Below are 11,881 nucleotides of genomic sequence, written 5' to 3'. Positions count from 1 at the left end.
GTCCCTCGCTCCCTCCTTACGCACCGCTTCTCAAGGCCCTCTGTTCGCACCAGCACGCGCCATTGTTCTCCTGTCTTCTGTGGTTTCTTTTCTTCCCAGAAGTCTCCCTCATTAGAGTGTGATTCCCTCTACTCCTCCCCTTTCCCCTTTCCCACCACATTCCCCTGTTAAGTGCTCTTTTCTGAGCATTCACTGCGTTGGGTTCAAGCCTGGTGGCTGAGCCTCATCTCAAAGCTGAAATCTCTTCTCCCTGGCAATTAATGGAAAATGGCCTTGTTCACCTCCACCACGTCTCAGAAGCTGGAAACTGGGTCCAGGAAGAGACTGGTAGAGGCACCAAGAGTCTAAATCACTCTCCGCCTTCTTTTTTGGCCATTTAATCTACATTCGTTGTTTTTCTCTGTCTTTATCTGTTTATGGCTTCAATCTATTCAAAGGAAATAAAGATTCTGTGAGAGAACTCACACCCGAGAATGAACACAGGGTTCCTGCACCCTCTAGGCAGACCTCAACCCTAACAAGTCAGAACCAGATCCTGGGCAGCCCTCTGTCTTCTCAAGACTTTAACTGGGCTACTTAGCATTTTTGCTATGGCCAGTTTTTTTTTTTTTGTTGTTGTTGTTGTTTGTTTGGTTTTTTTTTTTTTGTTTGTTTGTTTTTAGTTGTGTATGGACAGCAAGACTTTATTTTATTTGTTTATTTTTATGTGGTGCTGAAGATCGAACCCAGTGCCTCACACATGCTAGGCAAGTGCTCTGTCACTGAGTTACAGCCCCAGCTCTATGGCCAGGTTTTATCAAGGAAAAAACTATCCCATATTTTCACCAGTTCTTTTGACTGATTTTAGAAAGCTAAACAGAGATAGATGGTATTCTTTGTACTTTGGAAAGATTATTGGGAGCTGGTAGTAAATCACTAGTAGATTGTAGGGCTAAACTGTAGCATTACTTGGTATTACTTTCACTTGTAAGTTTTATTTTCTTGAGTTGTCTCTGTTCATCAATAAAAATTGTATAGAACACATTTTCTTCACACTCTTCTAAATTCAGACTTAAAAACTTTTTTTTCCCCCCAGAGAATCTAAGGATTAGCTGGTCCTGAGTGATTGTGAACTATAGCATGAATTTTATAACACTTGGGGTAACACCCAGTCTTTTCATTTTTGTGAGAGCCCATCAAGGAAGACATAATTGTATCCGAACACCCTCTTGTTTAGCAATACTGAGTCTGTACCAACCTGTTTTCTTTCTTATCTTAATCCATCTCCAAAGAGCTTATCTCTTTAGATCAATCAATGCCTTGACTAGATTCTTTTTGGGGGGAGAGAGGTACCAGAGATTAAACTCAGGGGCACTCAACCACTGAGCCACATCCCCAGCCCTATTTTGTATTTTATTTAGAGATAGGGTCTCACTGAGTTGCTTAGTGTCTCACTTGCTGAGGCTAACTTTGAATTTGCCATCCTCCGGACTCAGCCTCTGGAGCTGCTGGGATTACAGACATGTGCCATTGCACCCAGCTTGATCTGATTCTTTATCATAAAAATTTCATTCATTAAGTGAACTTTCTCTCTATCTTTCTGGAACTGGGAATTAAACCCAGGCCCTCAAACCTGCTAAGCAAAACTCTACCATTAAGCTATACCCCTAGCATTCAACAAACATTCGTAGCATTCACTGTCTACTATATTTTAGATACTGTTCTTTGACTTCAAAGCGCCTGTAGTTTTGTGGAGAAGAAAGACAAGAGTCACTGTGAGGGGCTGGGGATGTGGCTCAAGCGGTAGGGTGCTCGCCTGGCACGCGTGCTGCCTGGGTTCTATCCTCAGCACCACGTACAAACAAAGATGTTGTGTCTGCCGAAAACTAAAAAATAAATATTAAAAAATTCTCTCTCTCTCTCTCTCTCTCTCACTCTCTCTTTAAAAAAAAAAAAAAGTCACTGTGAAAGCAGTAGTCAGAACTTCATGCTGGTTTCCTTTGCCCTCCAAATCCTGTGGGGGCAATGCAAGGGGCCTTTCATGGATGCCTAAAGTGAATTGCATTACAATGAGCTTAGGGAATTTACCACTTAAAGTAAACAGGATGAAGTCTACAACTTGTAGGTGGGGAGATGTTATCTATTAAATTTGCTTGCTTCAAACACTACCCTGAGAAATGACCTGAGTGAAGAGCAGTTAAAGACTTACATACTCCCGCAAACCTAGCAAGAATGTTCAGGAACGTTCAAGGTCCACCACAGATTGCCTCTTCCAATATAAATACAGTGTTTCCTATACACTGCATATGAAGACCAACTAACCTAATATTTGGGGACGCAAGAGAGTTCTGAAAGATGGTATCTATGCCAAAATATGAAGGTCAAATAGGAATCAGCTGCATAAAAGGAGGCAGACAGCATTTCAGATAGGAAAAATGTTGTGTATAAAACTTGAAGAAAATAATATCATCCAACACTTTTCTCATTTCCTTTCATATTCATCTCCATATTTAGTTCCACTCTTAAATACAGACTTGTAGTCAGTGTAACTCTGGAAAGCCTAAGATTCAATATACTTCTATAAATTGCATGGCCCCTGGAATCTCTTAGGAGTGATTTCTGGGACAAATTTTATGATTCAATGTGTTGGCCCATCTAATGTTCTGATTCTGCATCTTATTGATCTTCACAAAGACAAATCTAATTTTGTGGCATGGTTTTAGGTACTGGAATTTCAGCCTAAAATCTATCTCCTCTAAAATCTAAATCCTACTAATGAGTTTTGTGAGCAAAATGTACATTTAGTGTGTATTTTTTTTCTATTGAATTAGCTACAGATGATTCTATTGCCTACCACTAAAAACACCAGCTGATCCAATGTATTTTAAATTTTACCAAAGGACAGTAAAAATATTTTGATAAAGTGTTACCTGTTTCTAAGATGATGACACAATCTTGTCATTGGTGGAGAAAGGGCTTTGGGTTGCTTTTCCAGAAAAGTTCCGTACTAGATAGGTTGATGGTCTAGATAGATTAGTATAATCCTATTAATTTATTTGCTTAGCAGGAATTAACTTGGCATGTCTTATATTTATCTAGAACGAACTGTTTATCTTACATCAGTGCTACCCCCAATTCCAGTTAGTTCCCTTTTCCTTCATAAATGTGAGAACCCCAGAAAGAAACACCAGACCCTGGGATTACCACGCCTGACCAATCCTATATTTTTGATAATGTTATCTGTAAGGCAATATCACTCAAGTCATCAGAAAGATTGGTTTAAATACTTTTGCCCCACTCCTTTGCATTTTTCCTGGAACTTTCATGCCTAAAAATAATAATTCAAGGATGGGAATAAAAGCCATGTCTGTGCATCTGTTTGAATCATTTATTTCAACATAACCATTATTTTAAATTTACATCTGTTAACATTTAATACCTAGAGAAGAGGTCTGAGAACAACTTTATAAAAGGATTATTTGACAGTTTTAACAAAAGTGCTATGGCTTGTTTGTTTCAAAAACAGAATTGCCAGTCACACAGAGACACTTATTGTCTCTTGGAAATTGACTTGGAAAATAAAATGTTTACATATTTACACTGTACATTCAAGCAGGATTTTTTAAACAGGCTATTCTGAAGCTTTATTAATAACAATAAACTTACTAATAGGCCACTTTAACCCTCTGGCATTCAATGAATGGTATTAATTTTACATAAATGTGACTCTTCATGTGATTCCCCTCTTTATCATAACCTAAGTGGACTTTCTTTCATCAGCTCCAGGTCACATATTTACCTTCCATATGAAGTAGGTTTTTTTTTTTTTTTTAGACAAACCCTTTCTTATTGCAGTTGGGGTTTACTAACATCTATGTATTTACGATATAAGGGCAAATTATTTAGAGGGATGTCCCTAAAAACTAAAATAATCTCATTAAGTCCTTCTTAAATACATTTAACAGTATAAAGTTTATGATTATAATAGGCTAATATCTAAATAAGTTAATAATTTGCTAGGTACTTATTAGTATTGATTCCCTAGTGGTTTATTCCATCTACATGAGAATTTAATAATGATATATATATATATATATATATATATATATATATATATATATATATTTAAAAAACATTATGAGTATAAAATGACTAATATAAATTACCATAGCTATGACCAAAAGTGAACATTAAAAAAGCAGTTTGTATGTTAAAATACATAGAAATTTACTATACTTCTTTATCGAAGTGCTATTTATAAAAGTAGAAAACTGTACACAGTGCTATTTTCATGAATTTTCCATTTTCTCAATTCTTGAGCCAGACCAACAGGCAAACATTACAAACAGTGCAAGGCAGCACTGGCCATCCATCACCTTGAGTTCAGACATTAAACTCCAGTGCAGAGTCTGGGCCTTAAAGCAGTTGTTCATCCTTACCTCACTCACCTAATTGGTGATAGAGCCTCATTCACTGAGAAACAAACTAACTTCATTTCATCTTTTGTAGCAAACATGTAGATTCAAAAGTATGTATTGAAATGGAATTTTCAAGTTGATCATTTCAAAAATCAAGAATCATAATGTTAAAATATTTACTCTGAATATCTTAAAAATCACATGGAGAATATAGGTCATGCTATATGAAAATTTAACTTAATTAATAAGATAAATAGAAAAAAGGGGAAAGGTAGACATTACAGTGAATAAAATGTTATTCTCTGATTTTGTGTGTGTGTGCAAGGGATCAGACTCAGAGTCTCCCGTAGGCAAGCATTCTACCCCTGAACTGCTACACTCCAGCCCATTATTTATTCTTTATCATACAAATTTAAATTCAAAAGTTCAGAACAAATGATTTAAAATTCTCCATATCTTTAAGCTCAAAATTGGTGAAAGTTTGAAATTTAAAAGAGTTGACAGATTTAAGGAAGAGCTTTCATGTTAGTTACCTCATCTTCATTTGTTTTAAGTTTCATGGGAACAATGTGAACTTGCCCTGGCATTTTGCTTCTAGACAAGACAATGATTAGGAGGATAATAATAACATAGTTCTTACATTTGTACACTTCACCAACACCTGTCATTATCCTTAGTTTATATGGATGAAACTGTGTAAGTTAGAAAAATGGAAAATAAGATCAAATGGAAGCAAATAACAAATCAAGCATGAAAAAAATGCACTCATGGGGCTGGGGTTGTGGCTCAGTGGCAGAGTGCTTGCCTAGTATGTTCGAGACACTGGGTTCAGTTCTCAGCATCGTGTATAAACGAATGAAACAAAGATCTATCGACAACTAAAAAAATTTTTTTAAATCCACTCATGATGACTGTCACGATATTGAGTTCCAGGATTATATGTTCTCTGTAGGTCTAACAAATTATTTTCACCACTATCCTTTACCCTGAAATAGGAGCGAAATTTCCAGATGATCAGCACGGCTGGCAACTAAAGAGTTAGGATCATTTATATTGTGTTCCTATGGGCATAAAAATTTATATTATTTGTATTATAAGCTTTTGGTGAAAAGAAAAATGCAAAAATGCAATGCATAATGCATTTTTTTTGAAAAAGCCTCAGAGTTCTGACTCTTTGTCATTTTCATCCAGGTAGTATTCATCATCTGTGGTAGTGTCTGTGTCACAATCTGAGTCCACTGGGTTCTCCTCATATATATTAAGTGGTTCGTTGGCAAATAAGCCATCTTTTGGCAGCTGACTGCTAGGAGAATTTGAACTTAATGACTCTGATGTGTTGGGGGGGTTGATTATGTCATCTTTCAGGAAGCCTGGGTTCTTAAGAAAACTTGGTTTCCATAATCTTCCTTGTGTGAGTGACTTCTTTACATTCTCCAAGAAAGCCAACTGTTGTTCTTTCCCAAAAATCCCATAGTCAATAGGTCTGGATATAGATGATGCAGACTTGGGAACTGTTTTTGTCCTGCTGCTATACAAAGCCCAACTTTCATTTTCATCACAGGAAGGAAGTTCAGAAAAAGATTTGAATCTTCTGCCATATCCAGCGTTGGTAGAGAATTCATTCTCAAGGCTCAGTTGACTCAGGGCATTGTCAATAGAAGTGCTTTCAGAAAAATGGCGCTCCCTGACTTTGGGAGGTCCACTTACATATAGCTGATCACCTAGCACATTGATGTTCTTTAAGCTCTTTGAACGATAGAGATGTGGCTCAGATTCCCTGTTCGGAGATGAAGCACTCCTTTGTTGCTGCTGACAACTGGCCAGTGAGAGGTTGACTGTAGAATTTTGTGCAGGCTCCAGTGGAAAAGGAGGGCTCAGCCTCTTCTGATGGTCAGAGAAGTCAACTTCTCTGAGGCTGGTGAATGTGAGCTGGGTTGGGGTTCCTGATTCTTTTTCCAAAATCTGAGCTACTGTCACATCTTCAGAATTCTCATGCTTTGGGGATGATTCTGAGACATTTTGAAACTCATTCTGATGTAGTTGTGAAATGTTGTCAGACTTCTGATCACAGGAGTGGCTAGAAGTTTCTCTGCCAGATGTTATCATATCCTGGAGAGGGTTCTCAGATTTCTCCATATTCATCCCATTATTACTCAAGCAGGTATCATCTGTGGAGCCTGTGGAATTTGGAATAGGCTCAGGGGACAGTGGGTCACATTCCAGATTGCCAAGTGATAAATGGCCAAAGCCAGATTTGCTCCCGCTTTGGGGGAAGATAGTAGCTACATGTCTTCTAGGACTTAAGTCCTTAGTGGGGAATTTTCTGTTTGCTTTAGACATGGCTGCCAATCTATGTTTAATTGTAGATTTGTTTTCTGCTTTATCTGGGTTATCCAAGTTGGTTTTATTTTCATTACTCCCTCCAAGAAGTAAAGTTTGATCCCAAACTAATTTCTGCATTTCATCTTTAACCTTCCTGCTTCCTGTTATATTTATATCCTGACTTGCTTGAGATGATTCTCTGGGTCCAGACTCTAAATTCTCTAAATCTTGTTCACCTGAATGAGTCTCTTCAACTACTTGCAGTTTCTGGAATGCCGGAATTAAAGCAAAGACTCGGTTTTCTGAATCAGAAAGCATTCTATCAGTTCTTTTATGGCAATCTGTTTCAATTTTCCCTCTGATCTCCCTCGGGTGTGATCCACTGGAACAATCATCTACAAATATCACTGGGTGATCTTTTTGAGGACATTCTCCACTTGCAGTAGCTATAAAGTCTATACAACTACCTGCACACTCCCTGGAACTTCTGGTTTGAGAATTTTCAACATTATCTTCTAAATGGGCTGGGAGACCATTTCCTGCATTAACGGAAGTTTCAGAGTTTTTGTCGGTACCATTTCTTTCCTGAAGCATTAATGATGTATGCAGGGTTCCACTTTGACATTTCCCCCCTTTCTCTTTTCTGATTTGTAAATCACCTACCGGTGTTTTAGCTAAGTTGTCTGGGGAAATATTTCTAGTCTTAGATTCTCCTTTATGAAGACAAACATCTGTCCCAACAGAAGCCATTTCTGAGAGCCCATTGTTTGGTAATTTGAAGACAGCCATGTTTTCAGTGGTCTGAGAAAGATAACTTTCAGCAGAGTTGACTGGTACCGTTAGATCTTCAGATGAAAGTGTTTCTGATTGGTCTGGTGGAGAATAAGTTGGTTCATCTCTTTCTAAATCATTAGGAAATGTTTCAGTTTCCACTTGAGGTGATTCTGTAAGTGGACTGGCATTTTGTGTATACCGTTGAAGGAGATCACAGAATTTTTTGCTGGGTTTCCTTGGTAGAGTATAATATATTGAAACCACCTCAAGACATTTTACATTTTCTTCATCACCAGAAACAGAAAACGTGCTAGTTGTCTTAAATTTATGCAATGTTTTCCTGCATTCTTTTCCTGACCATTCTGCACAAAAAGGTAATGGATCTTCATTTGAAAGGGAAAATACACTTGTCCTGGAGGCAATAGTTTCACCGTCCTTTTCCGTGCATTCTGGAGAGAATCCCTTTAGATGGTGTCTTTTGGTTAAAGAACAATCTCTAACAGATGAGTCATTTTCCAGAGAGTTAACCATTCTCTCCCAAGGGCTTGGTGTTACAGCATAAGTATCTGTGTCTGAAACTGATGGCTTTTTTCTTCCATCTTTTCCAGTTGAGGCACATGGCTCCCCTGAAGGACAGGACATAGCCCTCTTGATGAGGAATGGAAGTGGTCCTTTTCTGACAGAAGCATTTCGAATGCCTTTCATATATGTCTTCCTCTCTGTGTCTTCAGGTGCTACGGGGACTGAGTCTGAAACAACTTTGGAACATTCACTTATCAACTCAGGAGAACTGGGACTGAATTTGCTTGATTGATATTTCCCAACTGGATCTTCCACATTGTTTTTTATTTGGAATGGAAGTGGTCCATTCCTAATGGAAGCAGCCATTATCTTACTTTCAGGCTGTCTGCTGTTTATGAGAAAACTGGCTGATTTTCTTGGCAAGGTACAATAAATTGTGTTAAGCTCATTGCTTTGGTTCTCCTCAATGAGGCTACTGCCTTCACTGATGGGTATTGACCTATTTTCTATTTTGCTTAACTTTTCAATACAGGATATTCGACGTCTTATTTTTCCTTTTCCCCTTCCATTTCTGAATGGAGAGCATGAATGGCATTTGACAACATCAACCACTTCATCACTTATAGGCATGTGACTATCCGTACTCTTCTGATTTCCTGAGGGGCTTACAGAAAACTGATCATTTTGTTTCTTGCTAGCATTATCTTTTCCTTCCCTTTCTCTCAGAAGTAGATCTTTGTCTGAAGTACTTTTCCTGGAGAACACTGTAGTAGAAGGAATCATAAGTGCATCAGGGAAAGAATTATTTGATGGTGAGGAATCTGGTGGTGCACCTGATGACAGACCTGAAGAACTGTTTAAGCTATTGTTCCCGGCAGCCAGCTTGCTATAGTTAGTAGAGTGAGTTGTGGGACATTGTTCTCCCGCAGTATCTGAAATAACAGCTTCCTCTGGAGACTGTGTGTTTTGAGTATCAATAGGTTCAGAGTGCCAGTGGTAATTTTTAATAATGCTTGAAATATCTTCACTACCTTCTGTTAATTCCTGATGATACTCTTGATTTTGGCCGAGGAAAGATGGTGGTGTTATGCTTTCCTGGGTGAAAGAAAGGGAAGTTGTTGAACCAAGTTTTTTGTCCCCAGGAAAACTCTTCTCTTTTTTAAGTTCATTGGCCTTCTCTCTGTGTGATGCATACATTTGGGAAGTATCGTTCCTGGAAAAGACTCTGGGTGACCTTTTGAAATTTATTTTGGGAGGTTCATTAAAATTCAACCTATTTCTCTTGGCTGAGTCCTGGGAGAGAGAATTCTGAGAATCCATTAAAGGGCTAGAGATCACTGTCTGTGAAACAGGTTGGGGTATTTCACCTGTTATGTTCACCTGGTCCATCTTGTTTAGTTGTTTGTCTTCTTCTAAAATAGATTCAGCCAAGTTCTTCTCATTATTCATTTCTGTGACCGAGATATTGAGCTGGCTTTCAGTCAGTGACAGAGAATCAGTTGAATTGCTATCTGTCACAGTATCTTCCATATGGTTTCTTATTGGAAGGGTATCTGGATTATTTGGAATAATTTTCTGCAAAGTCACTGTAGACTGCTGAAAGTTGGGACTCTGAGAATTCCCTTGTTCATCAGGAATCTGGGAGAAGGAATTTTTGAATGAGGACACTAGAGTCTGAGCAATTCCAAATGAGTAAGGTTCTTTGTTTATAAGTACTTCTCTAGGAGAACTGTCCTGATGACATTCCAACCCACTAGATTTGATGTGATAACCTGAACCAGTCCTGGAGTAAACATTAGGTGTGCCAAAATGAGTAGATTGGCTCTCATTACCAGGTGATATCTCCATGCTCTCTGGTGGGGAAGTTTGAAAATCAGGTTGCCACAGATGTGGCTCTTCTTGGCCTCTGAAAAGATTTGTTCCATAATGAGAAGAAAATGGTTCCCAGTGTCGAGAAGGGATACTATGACCATGAATAGCTGATGCACTATTTGCTTCAATGGAAATCATTTCAAAGTCTCTGTCAGAAGAAGTGAATTGTTTCCTACTTGGATGAAAGTCAGAATAGGGAAAATATTCTTTCTGTTGGTTCCAAAAAGAACTTTGTCCAAATCTCTGTTCTCTGCTTTGTCTAAAGGTATTGCTAAAGAAAGACCTAGCAAATAGGTTGTCTTGATAGTAAAATGGCATATTCTCTGAGTTCTCAAATGCATCAGGACTCATTGCATTATCCATGGGGGCATTTAAACTAGCACTCTGGAAAACATTCCGTGAATGGTAAAATTCATATCTCCTATTCTCCTGAAAACACCTTGGGTACATGTACTGGTCAGCAGGGTCCATTTCCATGGGTGATAGTGCCCTCAGAAATTCTTCCTGGTTCTGCCTATCTCCAGAAGAATCTGATCTATTCCATATGATGGATGACAAAGGAGTTCTCTTTGGGGTCCGCTGGTGGCTTGGTGGTACAAACCTACTCTTGTTCTGAGTTGTGGCTGGAAAATGTATGCTTCTTGCTGTGAAATGCCTTGTGGCTGGTGAGGCTGTTCGTTGCCGGCTGTCAAAACATAGAGACGTACTACCAAGAGTGTTCTTTTGTGCATAATCTTCTTTTAAGATTCTGGGCTCCCTTGACCTGTACATATCACAAATTGTCCTTGTCCTGGGAGAAAAGGTTTTAAAACCTTCTCTAGGAGTTCCTGGTCGCAGGATGTCATAAATTGACATATTGGAAGTTTCATTGTAGCGATGTTTGTGTGTTCCTGTAATATTGCCACGTCTGTTCCCACTGGAGTAAGAACGACTGAAGGGTGTTCTTGATCCGTGGTTTAGGGACATGTTGGTATTCACTGAACTTGCAGACTGCTCCTGAGCCAGTGTGCTATCCAAATCATCTAAAACTAAAGGAGAATATGAGTCAATTTTTTGTTTATTATTTTATAGTTTAATAATAATTTGAGTTGTGGAATGCCCCTCTTCAAGAAACATAATCATTTATAATTTTATTTTTACCATGCTATCATAATTATGATGACGTTAATTTTGATTATGTTTTTAAGATAGTCTGTTTTTACAAAACTGTAATAGAGGAAATCAAACTTTTCAACGTAAATGAGTTAAGAATAAATGCTATATTTTTCCTAACAATAAATTTTATTCATGGTTTCTTTTAGTGCATTTGAAGTTTACTGAGTTTTTGTAAGACATGGGCTAGTAACAAAAGAGAATTAATAATGTAGGTTGCAGTATTGGTTCTATCATTGAATAAACAGACAACCTGAGTATTATTAAACCATGTCTATTTCTTTCATGTCTCCAAGTGGCTATAATATTTCAACTATGTTTGCCTCATAAGATTGTAATAACATGTGATTTCTTGGTTGTATTGTTCAGAAAACAGCATCGCTGCCAAAAGCTTAGCATTACCACCTAATTTATAAATGTATTAGTTGGATACATTTAAACCATATATATAATTTAAAATTCTATGCAATATTATGAAGTGATATACAAATATTATATTTTTGCTAGAAAAACTGAAATCCATTAGCACTACTATACTATAGCACTTTCTCTGGGTCAGGCACAGTTTTAAGCACTTGATATATTAGCTCATTAAATCCTCACATAACCTTACAAGCTTATACTATTACTATTCTTATTTTATACTGAGGAAACTGAGGCAGAAAGAGATTAAGTAGGTCACCAAGGTCACATAGTGCAGGGATTTGACTCCAGGGAGTCTGTCTCTTGAGTCTATGTACATAATCACCTTGCAACACATTCTCTGGGCTATAAAAGCTTCCTTTTCACTTTTTGCTCTATATAACTTATAAACGCCATTTCAGTAGGAGATGAGCTATCAT

General features: G+C 37.8%; 1 protein-coding gene across 6 annotated transcripts in view; it reads right to left on the bottom strand.

Annotated features, from left to right (window-relative positions):
- Nucleotides 1-3,343: 3,343 nt before the first annotated feature.
- Nucleotides 3,344-11,881, bottom strand: part of Exph5 (exophilin 5) — a 91,647-nt gene continuing 83,109 nt past the window's right edge. For all 6 annotated transcript variants that reach the window (XM_058586497.1, XM_046466253.2, XM_046466264.2 and 3 more), the window contains one exon: nt 3,344-10,915. In XM_058586497.1, the coding sequence (XP_058442480.1) occupies nt 5,556-10,915 (5,360 nt within the window). In that variant the 3' untranslated portion in view covers nt 3,344-5,555. The remainder of the gene's footprint in view (nt 10,916-11,881) is intronic.

Source organism: Marmota monax, unplaced genomic scaffold (assembly GCF_021218885.2).
Source record: "Marmota monax isolate L192 unplaced genomic scaffold, Marmota_monax_Labrador192_F-V1.1 WCK01_AAM20220418_F8-fsc00045, whole genome shotgun sequence".
Lineage (NCBI taxonomy): Eukaryota > Metazoa > Chordata > Mammalia > Rodentia > Sciuridae > Marmota > Marmota monax.
The sequence above is the reverse complement of the archived record's forward strand: the minus strand, read 5'-3'. Positions and strand labels throughout refer to the sequence as shown.